Source organism: Rhinatrema bivittatum, chromosome 17 (genome assembly GCF_901001135.1).
Source record: "Rhinatrema bivittatum chromosome 17, aRhiBiv1.1, whole genome shotgun sequence".
Taxonomy (NCBI): domain Eukaryota; kingdom Metazoa; phylum Chordata; class Amphibia; order Gymnophiona; family Rhinatrematidae; genus Rhinatrema; species Rhinatrema bivittatum.
Window position 1 is genome coordinate 34,456,249 of NC_042631.1, and position 17,562 is coordinate 34,473,810.

The 17,562-nt window shown below is 42.6% G+C and overlaps 1 protein-coding gene across 1 annotated transcript in view; it reads left to right on the plus strand.

Moving 5' to 3' along the window:
- B4GALNT4 (beta-1,4-N-acetyl-galactosaminyltransferase 4) overlaps positions 1-17,562 on the plus strand; it is a 334,646-nt gene that overhangs the window by 170,298 nt on the left and 146,786 nt on the right. The window contains exon 3 of the mRNA XM_029583102.1: positions 13,201-13,296. Coding sequence (XP_029438962.1) covers positions 13,201-13,296 — 96 coding nt within the window. The remainder of the gene's footprint in view (positions 1-13,200; positions 13,297-17,562) is intronic.

Genomic DNA, 17,562 nt, shown 5'->3' on the forward strand with positions numbered 1-17,562 from the left:
GGCAATTACTACCCATTAAAAAAAACAACTTGCTGAACAGACTGGATGGACAACTTGGTATTTTTCTGCCATCATTAACTATGTTACTGTGTTACTATGACTACTCGTTAAAGCTAAGCTCTACAGTTGACTTGAGGGGCTAACGAGGCAGCATGCATACGGGAACTCCTGCACATGCTCAGTGGTTAAAGTTTGCTGTTGTTAGATGTGTCCGATTGGCGCCTTTGGACGACATCACCCCACGTGCCATGGCTAATTTGTCCTGCTGCCTACGGATAACGCTGTTTACGGTACACAAACTTCATTTTTAGAATCTTTGAATGATATCTAATATGTATACAAAATTAATATATTTATTGAATGGTTCAGGTGATGTTTTCAAACACTTGAATATAAGTATTTTTGTCCTTTCTTGAAAGTGCATTAGGAATCTCTGAGTAACTCAAAGATCCTATTTGTATTTTCAGGGAAACGAACTGAGCTCAAGGTCATATGGGAGACATTCTCCCTTTTGCTTTTAGGCCAAAAGGTAAAATGTCTCCAGGCTACAGAGAGCCCAGGAACCTGTAAAACCAAGGCTGGTGGGGTTCCCCCCCCCCCTCCTCTAGCCCATATCGATTTCACACAGTGGTGATTGCTGATGTGGGGGATGAGTTCAATTTGAGTATCTAGTAGAGGATGTAGTTGTCTGCGACCTCTCCGAGCCCAGGCACTTTATTTCTTGTTTTCTGCTCCAGTGCTGGCCTTAATTGAATGTTAAAAATAAATCCCAGTATCTTCAGCTCTGTAACATTCCCCTGATCACGTCCAAGTGAGCAGGAGGATTTCTTGTTCCTATATTGGTGAATATGCAAATTGTACTTATTTATTTCCCACTATCATTAACCTAATAAATGAACCAACAGATTTTTGGGTGTGAAGGTGGAGGTGGTGGTGGGGAGTTTGTCGTTTCAGAGTTGGTTAGATGAATATAATGCTTGCAGCAGTTAAGGCTGTAATTGCTGCACATCATGGAGTTAGTTATGCTTCAGAAATGAGCCATCTGGAAAGTTTTTAGCTGAACATTTTGAAGTAGCTGTTTGTAAAGTCTCTCCATATTCCCTTAGCTTCCCTTAATATCTTTAGTTTTCTCAGATGAGTTCTGAGTGCTCTATGCCTCCCAGGTTATAGTTTCTCAGCCTATTTTTAAATTTATTTTGTGCACAATACATGAATTTACTGTACTGTGAAAAACAGGATATGAAGGTCCAGGCTGTCCTACCTCTATTCTTGACACCAGACAATGGCCAACCAATTTTCAGATGCCCTGAATAGAAAGCTCAGCTTTATAATTTAACTAGCTGAAACCCACAAAACGTTTGCAGTCATGTGAGTATTTCTATACAAACAACTCTCTCCTCTGCTCCCCCTCTTCCCTCTTACACCTCTCCCCTTACCTCTCTTCCTCTTCACCCTATCCACTCTTCTCCCTCTCCACCCTTCCCCACCTCCTCCCATCCACCCCTCTCACCCATCTCACCCTTACTTCTCTCCCTCACCCCTCTTCACCCTTGACCCATCCTTCCCTTCCTCCTTACTTGTGACCGAGTACTCCTCTGTAAGTGCAGATAAAAGTTTGTGTATAGGTTTGGCCGCATTGGGAGGAGGCGTTCCCAGGTCAGAGGAGGAAAAGTACACCTGTAGATTGCGTTTTTAAATTCTAGGCCATGTAATTTTCCAGCAGAATTCTACCCATAGAAAAATTTAGTGAAGTGTCCATGGCCACTTTATACGTAAGCATGTTTCAGTTTGAGAATTCATGCAAAGCTTGCAGGTAAAAAGCAGACATGTCTTTGTTCCAATGTGGACAGTTTGAAAATTGCCCCCATAATGTATGGCACTAAAAGCATCACTGACTTCATTTATTTATTTGTTTGTTTTTCTATACCGACATTCGATAAAGAATATCACATCGGTTTACATAGTAACTCAAGGGATAATTTGACAACAGTAACAACAGGGTCCAATTATCTTTACATCACAACAATAATAAAGTCTTATTATATTAACAGTATAATATTAACAATAACGAAGTCTTGTTATCTTAACAGTATAAAGGATAACATTTTTTTTTTTTATTTAACAATCCCGAAGTCTTGTTGCCTTAACATCCCTTCCCCTTTCTCCTTCACCATTACCAGAAGGGTAATCGGTTTTCTCTATCACTTCAGTCTGGAGTTATTTGCAGCCCCCTGCTTTGCAATCATTCTTACTGTGAGCATGGCTAAGCTGCTCATGCAGGGCATGATAGTTGCACATTTTCTCTGCCCCCCCGTGGCTTTCAGTGCTGACCAGCAACATCTCTGTGCTCCTGAACCACTGCCTTGAGCTCCAATGCAGCTCAACTGCAGGCACCCGTCACCTGCTTCTCTTTCAATTTGCCACTACGCCTCAGCTTTCAGCAAAGGCATTTCAGGATCCTTAAAAGACTCAGGGCACAGGCCCATACGGTCTTACCTCTGTCCCCAAAGTTTTCATAACTACATTAAACATTCATGATCTACCTCCTGCTGTATTCCCCCCAGAACGATCCTTTAAAACCACAGTACACTGGTGTTACTGAGATGCTACTGGCCTTACGGGGACAGATCTGCACCAAACACACTGGAAGAGCCAAGGGGAATCACTGTACTGCCTGACTCATACACAATCAGTGATATGCTACCAGTTTATCAGGGGGCTTTCAGCAGCTCCGTTCCATTTTTTCTGTAGGCGAGGCTGTAAACCGCATTGAGAAATATATTTTTGGATTTGGCGGTATATTATTTATTTATTTATTTATTTAGTTATTTAGAGTCTTTTATATACCGAGGTATAGCAAGCTGCCTTCACGCCGGTTTACATTTTAACAACTTGTTACAGAAAGAAAATATTTAAAAAACTGAGCAACTTGTTAATTTAACGCAATTAGAACCATTCTATATATAGGCAAATACAAACAATGTACGGATAGATATTACAGTTAATAACCATAGTACAAGTAGAGAAAGAAAAGCAGATCATACAGTGTAAATAATATTGTCTAAGCAGTGTATAATAGGGTAATGATACAAATGTTATGTAAGGAAACTCGGGAATGTCTTCGAGTCACCAGAGTGTGGGCGATCGGTTTATCCAACACCATCTGTGAATGTCTGTCGGAAAATCCAAGTTTTGAGTTCCTTTTTGAATGATTTGGTGTCATGGAGTGTGCATAGGTGGTCTGGTAAGGAGTTCCATGATTTCGGCCCCGCAATAGAGAAGGCTCTGTTCCTAGTGTTGGAAAGCTTTGCTGACGGGAGAGGGGGTATGGCTAGATGCAGTTTGCTGGTTGTTCTTGTTGTGCGTTGAGTTTTGTGTATTTGGATCATGTTCTCGAGGGCGGTATCGTCTGTTTTGTAGATAGCATTGTGTAAGATTGTTAAGGATTTGAACTTGATTCTTTGTTCGACTGGTAGCCAGTGAAAACTTCTTAAGACGGGGGTGATGTGGTCTGATTTTTTTTTGCCGGTTAGAACTCTGGCTGCAGCATTCTGCAACAGTTGGAGAGGCTTTATGGCAGATTTGGGAAGGCCGATTAGGAGCGAGTTGCAGTAATCGAGGCTGGTAAAAATAAGTGATTAAGAACATAAGAAAATGCCATACTGGGTCAGACCAAGGGTCCATCAAGCCCAGCATCCTGTTTCCAACAGTGGCCAATCCAGGTCATAAGAACCTGGCAAGTACCCAAAAACCAAGTCTATTCCATGTAACCATTGCTAATGGCAGTGGCTATTCTCTAAGTGAACTTAATAGCTGGTAATGGACTTCTCCTCCAAGAACATATCCAATCCTTTTTTAAACACAGCTATACTAACTGCACTGACCACATCCCCTGGTAACAAATTCCAGAGTTTAATTGTGCGTTGAGTAAAAAAGAACTTTCTCCGATTAGTTTTAAATGTGCCCCATGCTAACTTCATGGAGTGCCCCCTAGTCTTTCTACTATCCGAAAGAGTAAATAACCGTTTCACATCTACCCGTTCTAGACCTCTCATGATTTTAAACATCTCTATCATATCCCCCCTCAGTCGTCTCTTCTCCAAGCTGAAAAGTCCTAACCTCTTTAGTCTTTCCTCTAGGGAAGCTATTCCATTCCCCTTATCATTTTGGTAGCCCTTCTCTGTACCTTCTCCATCGCAATTATATCTTTTTTGAGATGCGGCGACCAGAACTGTACACAGTATTCAAGGTGCGGTCTCACCATGGAGCGATACAGAGGCATTATGACATTTTCCGTTTTATTCACCATTCCCTTTCTAATAATTCCCAACATTCTGTTTGCTTTTTTGACTGCCACAGCACACTGAACCGACGATTTCAATGTGTTATCCACTATGACACCTAGATCTCTTTCTTGGGTTGTAGCACCTAATATGGAACCTAACATTGTGTAATTATAGCATGGGTTATTTTTCCCTATATGCATTACCTTGCACTTATCCACATTAAATTTCATCTGCCATTTGGATGCCCAATTTTCCAGTCTCACAAGGTCTTCCTGCAATTTATCACAATCTGCTTGTGATTTAACTACTCTGAACAATTTTGTGTCATCTGCAAATTTGATTATCTCACTCGTCGTATTTCTTTCCAGATCATTTATAAATATATTGAAAAGTAAGGGTCCCAATACAGATCCCTGAGGCACTCCACTGTCCACTCCCTTCCACTGAGAAAATTGTCCATTTAATCCTACTCCCTGTTTCCTGTCTTTTAGCCAGTTTGCAATCCACGAAAGGACATTGCCACCTATCCCATGACTTTTTACTTTTCCTAGAAGCCTCTCATGAGGAACTTTGTCAAACGCCTTCTGAAAATCCAAGTATACTATATCTACCGGTTCACCTTTATCCACATGTTTATTAACTCCTTCAAAAAAGTGAAGCAGATTTGTGAGGCAAGACTTGCCTTGGGTAAAGCCATGCTGACTTTGTTCCATTAAACCATGTCTTTCTATATGTTCTGTGATTTTGATGTTTAGAACACTTTCCACTATTTTTCCTGGCACTGAAGTGAGGCTAACCGGTCTGTAGTTTCCCGGATCACCCCTGAAGCCCCTTTTAAATATTGGGGTTACATTTGCTATCCTCCAGTCTTCAGGTACAATGGATGATTTTAATGATAAGTTACAAATTTTTACTAATAGGTCTGAAATTTCATTTTTTAGTTCCTTCAGAACTCTGGGGTGTATACCATCTGGTCCAGGTGATTTACTACTCTTCAGTTTGTCAATCAGGCCTTTCACATCTTCTAGGTTCACCGTGATTTGATTCAGTCCATCTGAATCTATACCCATGAAAACCTTCTCCATTACGGGTACCTCCCCAACATCCTCTTCAGTAAACACCGAAGCAAAGAAATCATTTAATCTTTCCGCGATGGCCTTATCTTCTCTAAGTGCCCCTTTAACCCCTCGATCATCTAACGGTCCAACTGACTCCCTCACAGGCTTTCTGCTTCGGATATATTTTAAAAAGTTTTTACTGTGAGTTTTTGTCTCTACTGCCATACAGTTCTGAATTCTTGTTGGTGTAGAAGCGGTTTAAGATGTTTGAGGATGTGAAGTTTATGAAAGCCTTCTTTTGCTTTCGTTGCGATGTTCTTTTTGTAGTTTAGTTGGTTGTTGATCCAGATACCGAGGTCCTTCGAATTATTCTTCAGTTGGATGTTGGTGTTGTCAATTTGTAAGGAAGGCATTGGGGTTATTTGATCTGTGTTTCTTTCAATGAGGATGCATTCCGTTTTGTTCATGTTGAGGCATAACTTTAGGTGGTTTAACATGTTTCTAATTGAGATAAGGTGGCTGGCTGTTAAACTCAGTGCGTCTTCGATCGTGGAGGCTATAGGAATGAGGAGTTGGATGTTGTCGGCGTACATATAGAATGTTACGCCTAGACTAGAGATGAGATGACAGAGTGGGAGAAGGTAGATATTAAAGAGGGTGGCCGAGAGGGCAGACCCTTGTGGTACCCTGGTATCAAGAGGGAAGGGATCGGAGGAGTTGTTGTTGAAGGTTACTTTGAAGAACCTGTTGTTTATGAATGAGGTGAACCATTCGAGGGTTTTGCCTGAGAGACCTATGCATTCGAGTCTTGATATCAGGCTTTTGTGGTCTACGGTGTCGAAAGCCGCAGAGAGATCTAGTAGTATTAGTAAGTGGCTTAGTTTATTGTCGAACCTCTTATGATTTTATTTGATAAATTGAGTAGTAGGGTTTCTGTACTGCGATTTTTCCTGAAACCGTGTTGAGCTGGATGTAGTATTTTGTTGTTCTCTAGGTGTTCGTTGAGTTGTATCAGTGCTGCTTTCTCAGTCATAAGATTTTAAATAAATAAAAATAAATTTGAGGGAGATATTCTTTCTCATAAAATTGCTCTACCACTTCTCTCCATATAAGAAAATATCAATTGTACATAGAACATACAATAAAGTAACACTAAAAATTACATTCCTATTATGGAATTCTTTGAAGATTCTGAATCCTTTTACTGGAACAATATACAAATTATCTAAAAATATTGTATCGGGTGTTGTGTAACCATTGCCTCCCCCCCCCCCCAGCGCCCCACTGGATTGTCTCACTAATATAATTTTTGTGCCATTTTGTAGGCCATTCAATTTGGAATTTAACAGTACCTTACGTATTACTTACATCTATTATTTATGGCCGGAACATACAATAGCAAAAAACAGCGTCAGATTGTCTGTATTAAGATTATTGTTTGTTTGTTTTTTTGAGGTGCATGATGCTGGAGCAAACTTTATTATGGAAAAAGTGGATTGCCGAAAAATTAGGTCAAAGCGAAAGCTGGGTTCAGAGGACATGGGGCAAGACTGCCAACGAGTGTTTTACGGAATTTGGTGACAGTCGATCACTAAAATTGTTTCAAGAAAACCAAAAAAATTACTGAAAATTCCAGTAACAAGCAGAAAAAAAAAACCCCGTGACCTCGCTCATTTTAAAGCCACTTTGTAAGCTAACAGTGGGCACGCCAACTATTAATTATGAGGTAGATTTTAAAAGGGTTGCGCGCGGCAAAACCAGGAGATATGTGCATGGCTTGCGCATGCCGTGTGGATTTTAAACGGCCCGCGGCCACACACATCTCCCGGCACGTGGATAAAAAAAAGGTTTGCCAAAAAAAAGGGTGGGACGAGGGCGTGGTCTCGGCGAGGCATAGGCGGCCTGGGACTGCACCATGCAGTCAGTTTAGCCCACTAACATGCACCGGGATCCCACAACCGCGAAACAAATTTCTGCTATGGCTGTGTGTTAAGTAGATAAATTTATAAGAAAAAAAAAGGGTAGTTAGCAGGGCGTTAAGGGTCGGGTTTAGGGTAAAAGGGAGGCTAGTTAGGTAAGGGGTTTAGGAAGTCCTCTCGTTTACGCATTTTATAAAATCTATGCCTCCATGTGTGGACGCGTGTCGCTTTGAAAGTTACCGCTGTTATGTTTAATTCTGTGTTGAATGCTGATTAAAATGGTACAAATATTGCCTGTTTCTATCTGATTTCTGGTTGCTGCTGCAATGGGGGAGGCCAAGGTTAAGCAATACCCGGTACATGAACTTTTGAAACTACGCAAAGTGCAGATCCAGAAGGCTTCACGATAGTTAAGATGTGACTGCACCTCACCCTTTCGATTAATGTTGACTATCTGTTCGATAACAGATGGTAAGTTGTTAAAAGAATGCTGCAATGCTACATCACAGACCTTCACATCTGAAGAAGAGACTTGTATGATCTTGATAGCCCATGTAAGATATTTTTGTACATGCGGAAAATTCATTTTACTCCAGATGCTGTACAGCTACTAGATCACTGCATTACATATTAGCAGTAGCATTTTAGCATTTATTAGGATTTATTGTTCACACTCTTTGCACATAGCAGTTCGAGAAAGTACAAAGTAAAACACATACATAGTAAATAAAACAAACAGAACGAAGAAAAATTACAAAGTAAAAACAAATAAATACAAATGCTGCCTTTCACAACAGATTCAAACCAGTAAGGAGGTATAATAAAATATTTTAACGATCAAAATGGAAAAAAAAAATCTTAATTAAGATCATGGATCTCCTAGCTGAGTGATTTATTTATTTATTTATTTTATTTATAGGTTTTTATATACCGATAGCCGTTTGCACATCGTATCGGTTTACAGATAACAAAAACTTTTTGACAGTGTCATTATACAGAACTTTTGGCACTGCCATTACATAGAACAGTAAACTTTGCATACAAGAGATAAACATCAACAAACAGTAACTGGGTAACTATCTACAGGGAACGAAGGTTCCTCAAATGGGAGCAGATGAGGGAAAATTAACAAGAGCACATAGAGACGGTAGTACATGGAAAGCATTGTAATCAAATCAAGAGGTCATAGGGGAGAAGGTAATTGAGAGAAAAAGTCAGCAGAAGCACGTTGTAAAGGGTGATACAGGGAATGCATTATACACAGCTTAGGGGGTCATCAGGAGGATGATTGTTGAGGGAGGGGTAGGCCTGAAAGAATAGCCAGGTTTTTAGGTTTTTTTTGAATTTGGGTGTAGATGTTTCAGTGCGCAAGTCTGGGGGCATAGAGTTCCACAGGGTGGGGCCGGCCAGGGAAAAGGCTCTGTTCATTGTGGAAATAAGTTTAGTGGATTTGATAGAGGGGGTACGGAGTGTCCCTTGGAGGGCAGTACGAGTCGGTCTAGTGGATGTGCGAGAAAGCAGTGGGGGGTTGATCCAGTCAGTATTTTCATTGGTGATGCTTTTATGAATGAGGGAGAGAACTTTGAACAGGATGCGAGACTGTATTGGGAGCCAGTGGAGATCGATGAGGGTAGGAGTAATGTGGTCACGTTTCCTGGAATTGGTGAGGATACATGCTGAGGCGTTCTGTAGGAGTTGTAATGGCTTAGTATGTGTTGCAGGGAGACCAAGGAAGAGTGCATTACAGTAGTCTATTTTGGAAAAGATAATAGACTGTAGTACTGTGCGAAAGTCAGTGAAGAATAAGAGGGGCCGGAGTTTTTTGATAGTTTGAAGTTTGAAGTAGCAGTCAGTTAGGATAGATTTAATGAAGGGTTTGAAAGAGAGCTGGCTGTCAATGAGGACGCCAAGGCTACGGGTGTGGGAGGGGAAGAGCGTGGAGGAGTACGCAATGGGAATGGAGAGAGAGGAATGTTTGTTAGAGATGATGAGGAGTTCAGTTTTTTGCGGGTTAATGGCAAGGTGCATGTCAGTGAGTAGCTGGTTGATAACTGTCAGGCAGGATTCCCATTTTTGAAGAGCAGTTTGGAGGGAGTCAGTGAAGGGGAAAAGGATTTGGACATCATCTGCGTAGATAAAGTGTTTGATGCCAAGATTAGTAAGGAGGGTGGTGAGGGGTAGCATATAAATGTTAAATAGAGTAGAGGAGAGAGAGGAACCCTGGGGGACGCCTTGGTTAAGGCTAACTGGGTCGGATTCATTGTTGCCAGTGGATACTGTATAATGACGATCTTGTAAGTATGATTTGATCCAAGAGAGGGCAGTGCCGGAGATTCCTATGTTACTGAGAATGTTGATTAATATGATGTGGTTAACAGTATCAAAAGCTGCAGATATGTCTAACATAGCAAGGAGAAATGAGTTCCCAGTGTCAAATCCTTTAGTGATGGTATCCGTCAGGGATAGCAGCAGTTTTTCAGTGCTCAGGTTTTTCCGGAAGCCATATTGTGTGGGAGGAAGGATGTTGTGTTGTTCTAGGTGATCAGATAGGCGAGAGTTGACTAATTTTTCCAAGATTTTAGATAGGAAAGGGAGATTAGAGATAGGTCTGAAGTTAGCTAGAGTAGAAGGGTCAAGGCTGGGTTTTTTAAGGATTGGTTTCACGACTGCCTGTTTTAGGAGTGTAGGGACTGTACCTTGCTCCAGGGAACAGTTGCAGATGGATGAGAGAGGTTTGGCAATAGCTTTGGGAATAGATAGGAGAAGTTTAGTAGGAATGGTTTCAGAGGGGTGAGAGGAGGGTCTCATTTTTTTTAAGATGTTTTCAATTTCAAGGGAAGAGGATAGGTCGAAAGATGAGAGGGTAGAGGTAAGGTTGAAAGAAGGCAGTTTCACAGTGTTTGGGTTGGCCGCAAAGCATGCAGTGAGAGAGGACACTTTGGTTTGGAAGAAGTGAGCAAGTTCATTGCAATGTTTTTTTGTGGTGGGAGTAGGAGGTTGAGTGGGGTTGGAGCTGGTCAGATTGGAGATCATGGTGAAGAGTGCTTTGGGATTGTATTGGAACCTGTGAATCTTTTTGGCATAGTATTCACGTTTCGTTGAGAGTGTAGTATTCCTGTATTGGTGCATAAGCTGGTAATAGGCGGTTTTGGATGCTGCAGAGGGGTGTTTGCGCCATTGCCTTTCTAAGGTTCTGAGACGGGTTTTGAGGTTCTTGAGCTCTGCGGAATACCATGGTTTCCTGTTTGGATGGGCAGGTTTAATGGTTTTTGTAGTTTATTGGATATCAGGATGTTGGTTTGGGTCACATCTGACTATAAGCAGCAAGTTTAAATAGAAAGGTTTTCAGGACTTTCTTAAATGAGTAGTTTTTCAGCCATCCTAATCTGAACAGGCAGGGAATTCCACAAGGCTGGGAAAGCAATTGTAAAGGCTTGGTCCCTGGTAAATTCTAAGGGCCAGATTTTAGTAGCTACGCGTGGGCGTAGATTTGTGCGTGCAACCCGGCGTGCACAAATCTACACACGATTTTATAACATGCGCGCGCAAGGGGTTGCACACTTGTGCACCTTGCGTGCACCGAGCCCTAGGGGAGCCCCGATGGCTTTCCCCATTCCCTCCGAGGCCGCTCCGAAATCAGAGCGGCCTCGGAGGGAACTTTCCTTCCACCCCCCCACCTTCCCCTCCCTTTCCCTACCTAACCAGCCCCCCAGCCCTACCTAAATCACCCCCCCCCCCACACCTTTATTTTATAAGTTGCGCCTGCCTCCGGGCAGGCGTAGGTTGTGCACGCCGGCCAAGTGCCGGTGCGCTCTATCCCGCCCCACCCGCTCCCCGCCCCTTTTTTCAAGCCCCGGGACATACGCGCGTCCCGGGGCCTGTGCATGTCGCCGGGCCTATGCAAAATAGGCTCGGCGCGTGCAGGAGTGGGTTTAAAAGGGTTACGCACTTAACCCTTTTAAAATCCGCCCATAAGTGCATGCCTGATGGAAGGGATTTCTAGCAAGCCTTTGTTCTCAGATCTCAGCGATCATGTTGGCTTACAGAGCCTTAGTACTGTGCTGATCCAGGAATCAGGATTGCCTTGGAGTACTTGGTATACCCGTAGAGCCAATTTGTTTTGAATTCTGTATTTGACAGATAACCAATGAACAGAAATAAAAACTGGGGTTATGTGGTCACGAAGTAGGATACCAGTAAGGATATGGGCGGCAGTATTTTGAACAAGTTGAAGAGGACGCAAGGTGGATGCTGGTAGCCCTGTGTACAGGCGTTACAATAATCTAACCCTGTAAGCAGTAAGGTCTGTAAAACAGTGCAGAAAATAGTGGGTTCACTTGCTGTTTGATTGGAATGGAAAGAGTTTCATGTACCAGAAAAGAGGGAACATTGTTTAGCTGAAAGTTAAGTAGGACAACAGTATCGGTCTTCTCCATATTCAGTTGTAACTTGTTTATTGAACTTAGACACAAAGATTTGAAGGGGTGTATTGCCCATACCACCAGAACACCTTAAAGGACTGGGTTCAGCTTAAGAGATACCCAAATTGGAAAACCAGGTCTGAGCACAGTTCCCTGGGGAGGGGAAAAAAAAAACCCAGGTTCCAGAAGAAGCATTAGGTTCAGACTGGGAGGAAGAGGCACCAGGAGTGTTGGATTTGATAAGGTGATGTATGTATGCAGGAAAGCTTCCTCTTCCAGCTCCATAAACTGTTCTTACCTGCACCATGGAAAACAGGCAGTCTCAACAGAGGGAGAGAGAGAGCATCGTTGGCATGGAGGCCACCTCAGTCCTCTTCTGGCTGGCGAGAGCTGATGCTGCATCGCTGATTCTGCATGCAAAATCTAAAATGCTGCACGTATTCTGTGTTCTATAGTTGCACAGAATTGCCCCCGGAGTAACTGTTTTGCACAATGCTCTTGTGCTCTATAAATAATAAAAAATGTCAGTGAATGCCTTTTTGCATCTCTTTGGAAACCATCTGTGGAGATGAGGGCCCTCAGAAAGATATGATGAGATCAGGGATGAAAGCTTTATGAAGTTGGTCTGTTATTGTGTTTATAGCTTTGTAGATGGCCAGATACAGCCAGATAAGAATCTGTTTAAGGATGAAAATTTAAATTAATAATGTAATTTGGAATTCTTTGCTGAGTGCCTGTTTAATAAATAATCTGGGTGATTTATTTCTGTATGTAGTGGGATGCTACTGATACTAGATAATTTTTCCATTGATTTTTTTTTCTATCCGCTGTTACAGTTTTGGTGTGATGGAATCCAAAGGCACGACAAGTGTTTCTGGAGTCTTGCTAAGATCAGATCACAAATAGGGTTGTTGTGGGAGTCTATTCCCGCATCACGATCTCGACAGTATGCATTTTCCCACCTTTATCTGGCAGAGGAGCAGGTGCACATTTGCCAAGTGAGATAGAGAGGAGACTGAGTGTCCTGTACCGAAATCCACTTTCTTCCACCCCTGTCCTTACTGTCAGCTTTTTGCTGTTTTGTTGTTATTCTGCCTCACCTGCTAATTTAACAAATGAGTAGTGGCGGTAGTTGAATGTGGTGGAGGAGAGAGAAATGAATAATGGCTTTTGAATCTATTGATATTAATCACAGCACGGTTGCTTAGTGGGAAATAAGGTAAGTTATAAGGAATGGTGTGCAGAAGGGGAATTAATTCCAGTTCACTTAAGGCGTACCTTTTTACAGGAAACCTGCAGTCACCGCATGTTAAAAAGCATCAAAAATACAATAAGTAGAGTGCTAAATAAATACATTGTTGGTAATGCTTAGAATGGTCTCTGTTTATTTATTAGGCAATGCTTTTAGCTGCAGATAAATTAGATTGAGCTTTGCTCTGCCTTTCCGCACGTACCGCAGCCTTTCTCTTGTGTGCCTTTGTCACATCCTATCTTCTGTTTCTCTTTCCTTTCACAGATGGAAGGGCAGAACCTTCATGGAGACAATGCAAAGGGATCTGGGAGGCTGCAGACCCTAAACCTGACTAGGACTGTCTTTCCATGGGATGAGCAGGTAAGGGGATCTGATCAAAATGCAGAATGGTTACTGAAAGCTAATTTTCAAAGGGAACAACCCCCCCACCCCGGCACACCCCCCCCCCCCAGAAATTTCACTTTGAAAATTTAGGGCCGGTGTAGACTTTGGGTGCAGGAGTATGCCTGGGAAAGTATGCCCAGGGATTTCAGAATTGCCCTTCCCCATCCTTAATTTTGGCTGCATTGGGGAAGAGGGCCAATATTCAAATGGAGAAATCTAACCACTTTAATGATTACTAATGCACTAGAGGCGTCTGAAAAGTGTCCTCGCTGTGTATCTCTTTGTTTAATGATGTTCTGCTATTGGAGGCAGAGATGAAGTACAGAAAGGGGCTGACGAAGCAAGTTTGCTTCCCTGTAAACAGGGCCTCGCCATTGACCGCAGGACAAATCGGGCCATTCTCCAAGAAGGCTGGCAGTGCTCTTAAATCGGTGACATCAGATAGATCCTAGCAAGGAACTTTGACCTCAAAACATGGAGAAACTTTTAGCGTGGAAATGTGCGGCCCTGACCCTCCCCCACATCCCATGCAAGGGCCTCTCAGTCATACCTTTCCTGCAGAGCCCGCAGGTCTTAGCTCCTCTCTCTGTCTCACAGCTGCCACAGTGAAAGTTTTCTGGAGCTGTAGCAGCTGTTTTCACAGGGCCATGAGGTTGTTTTTCACCCTCTAATCCTCTTAAGTAGGTTTTTTTTTTTTGTCTGGTTTTGTTTCTTTATTTTTATGTCGACTGCATGGCGCTCTGGTTTTGGTGCTCCTGAGTGACACCAGTCAGTTTTTGTCCAGCCTTCGAGTCACTTATTTGCCTAGCTTATTTTTCATTGGATACCTTAAGAGGGTCTGTGCTTAGATATTAACCCCCCCTGCCGCTGGGTTAGATCTATCTCATCCGTGTGATAAATGGGGTGCCTTGAAGGTAGGAAAATCTTCAGAGAGATAACTGTGTTACTCTGGTATAGCAAAAATGACACAAGGCGGGGGGATACCTTATAAACGAACCAATTTAGTAACCACAACATTTCGGCATGCTTCCTCCGTGAAACTTTTTTTTTTTTTAATCAGCAAGACATCATCATCAATCATTTAGTACAACAGGAAACAATATGTTCAGCCAAATGTACACGAACAAAGATGTGGGCATGTCAGTATGACCAAAATATTTGTCCAGCCTTTAAAATACTTTACAATAAGTTTATAGCTTAACCCTATAACCTTCAAAAGGGCGTCTGCCATCTGAAACCCCAACATAATATTTCTCAAACCATATCATTGCTGAGACACTTTTCATTTCCTCATAATAACAATATGCCCCCATATTTTTAGGAAAGCATTCCCTCCAGACAATTAAACCCCTGCTCCTTGTCGTTCCCCCCGGCACAGCCAATTCCCCACCCCCCTCCTCTTCCTTTGTACATAGTAAGTTAAATTCAGAACATGTTTTCGGTTAAGATAGTTATTATGTAAAGCAAGTTCTCTGTATATTTTTCTCGGTTAATCTGTTATACTGTATCATGTCACCAAAAGGCTTGCCTTGAGACATCCTGTTGTATGTAAACCGGTGTGATATCTCGAATCGAATATCGGTATAGAAAAACAAACAAACACATATCATTATTACCCCCTACCCACAGCATTCTCCCTCAAACACCCCCCACACAGGCTCCCATCTCCTCATCACATTCATCCTTATTGTACTTTACATCTAGCCTTTCCAGAATCATATAATCAACCATCTTCCGCTGCCGAACATAAATGTCTGGAGGTTTATCCTCCAACCACTGTATCAAGAGACCTTTACAATTCACAGTTATTTCCAGTGCTTGGAACAGGCCTCTTTCCCCCTTCTTGTCTCGTCTTTGTAAAGGGTTCTCCAGGCAGGACAGTTGCTCCATCGATGTCTGACTTTGTTTCCGTACAATTATATAACACCTGTTGAATATGATCCCCCAAATTTTTCATAATCCATGTTAAAAAGCGATGGGTCATAGACCCATTTTCAGAATGGCATTTATTACAAACAGGTGAGGTAATCAACTTCATGTGATATCTTCGTAGTTCAGCCCAATATACATTGTGAAGAATCTTAAATCTCATTTCCCTTAAACCTACACCAGTGTACAGCTTATGAAGAGAAGCACAGATTTTGCCCATTGTCTCTGGAGTGATCTTCATTTGCAGTTCTTCACTCTAGAATCTGCCCAACTTAGTCAATTCATCACATCATCGTTGTTGCTTGCATAGCATCGTCCGTTGTGAGACAGGGTTTTTCAAGTCTCTTATCCCCTGAATCGAATTCACAAATGCCACTTCACTGCGTAGATTCTTCTTGAACCATTTGCAAGAGTCCCAGTAATGGCTTAATTGTAAATATGCAAAGAACTGTGTCCATGGCAAAACAAATTGAAGTTATAGCTCCTGAAAACTGCATTCTTCTCACAGAACATGGATTTACCAGAAATCCATTCCCCCAGAAACCAAAGTTGGCACGCTACATTATACAATTGAAAGTTCGGAAGGCCTAAACCCCCTGTCTTTATTATTTAATAACTTCTGATAGCTAATTCTAGTGCTTTTGTCCTGCCATAAGAACTTGACAAACATAGATTTAATCAGTGCCAAGCCAGTCCTGTTTAACCATCATGGCAACATATGCAGTCTATAGAGCAGTTTAGGCAGAATCATCACTTTCAATAAAGCTCTGCGCCCCATTAATGAAATAGGCAGATTCATCCACGTATTTAATTGCCCTGTGCTGCCCTCAAGCTGTCTACTGTATTCAAATCATGGAGCTTAGCTAGGTTCATTGGTATCCATACCCCTAAATACATAATTTTATCCTCCGCCCATTGAAAAGGAAAAGTTCCAGGCCTCTCAACGCCCTATCCAACGTCAGTGCCTCATATTTCTCGCAATTAATATTTAGACCTGCAATTGCTTGAAATTGTAAAAATAACTTGTATTTTTGGTACACTCTGGTATGCTTCACTGATGAACATCAAAATATCATCAGCGAACATTGAAAGTTTGTACTCTTTTCTCCCTATGTTTATTCTTTGAAAACCCCCTTCCTTCCTTAACTTCAAAGTCATAGGCTCTATAGCCAAGATGACTAATAGAGGCAACAGGGGGCATCCTCGTCTCACTCCTCTCCCCAATTGAAAGCTTTCTGAAACTGATCCATTAATAAGAGCTCTAACTGAAGGATTACTATATAACGCCTGTAACCATTGTGCAATAGCTCCAGTAATCACAAAATTTGCCAAAGCCCAAAACATGTATTCCCAGATCAAGGAATCAAAAGCTTTTTCTGCAACTAAGCTTAATATGAGGGCCCTTTTGATGTGAACTTGTGATATGGCTGCTATCAACCTACAAACATTTTTCATACCGTGCCAGCTCTGAACAAATCCGGTCTGGTCCTCTGCCATCAAGACTGGAAGTAGAGCCCCAAGTCAAGCTGCTAAAATGGACATTAATTAGTGAAATCGGACGATAGGATTTAACATCTTGAGAATCTTTTCCTTTTTTGGGAAGCACAATTATGAGGGATTGATTCATGTCTCCTGCAATCTGTCCCGAATCCAATATAGAATTATAAAATTTTGCCAGTGGCTTCAAAATCCCGCACTGCAAAATTTTGTAATATTCAGAGCTTGTTACAGTTTTGGCTGCAGTGCAACCGCCTCACCACCAGGGGTCCCTCTAGTGCTGGCTCTCCTGACAGGCCCAGTCCATCTCCTCTGTCCACTCTATGTTCTGGGTTTGCCCTTATAACCCTGCCTGACAGTTCCCTCAGTGCTTCGGCATCGAGCTCACCTGGGCTCCCTGCTCTAGCCTGCCTTGCGCGGCCTTCGGGCCTTTCCTTGCCTTGCCTTGCCTTGCGCGGCCTTCAGGCCTTTCCTTGCCTTGCCTTGCCTTGCCTTGCGTGGCCTTCGGGCCTTCTTCCTTGCTTTTCTTACCTGGCCTACGGGTCTTCTGTGTGTGTGTGGCCTACGGGCCTTCTGTGTGTGTGTGGCCTACGGGCCTTCTGACCTGCCTTGCTCTGCTTACGGTGTGTGGCCTACGGGCCTTCTGTGTGTGTGTGTGGCCTACGGGCCTTCTGACCTGCCTTGCCCCGCTTACGGTGTGTGGCCTACGGGCCTTCTGTGTATGTGTGGCCTACGGGCCTTCTGACCTGCCTTGCTCTGCTTACGGTGTGTGGCCTACGGGCCCTCTGTGTGTGTGTGGCCTACGGGCCTTCTGAC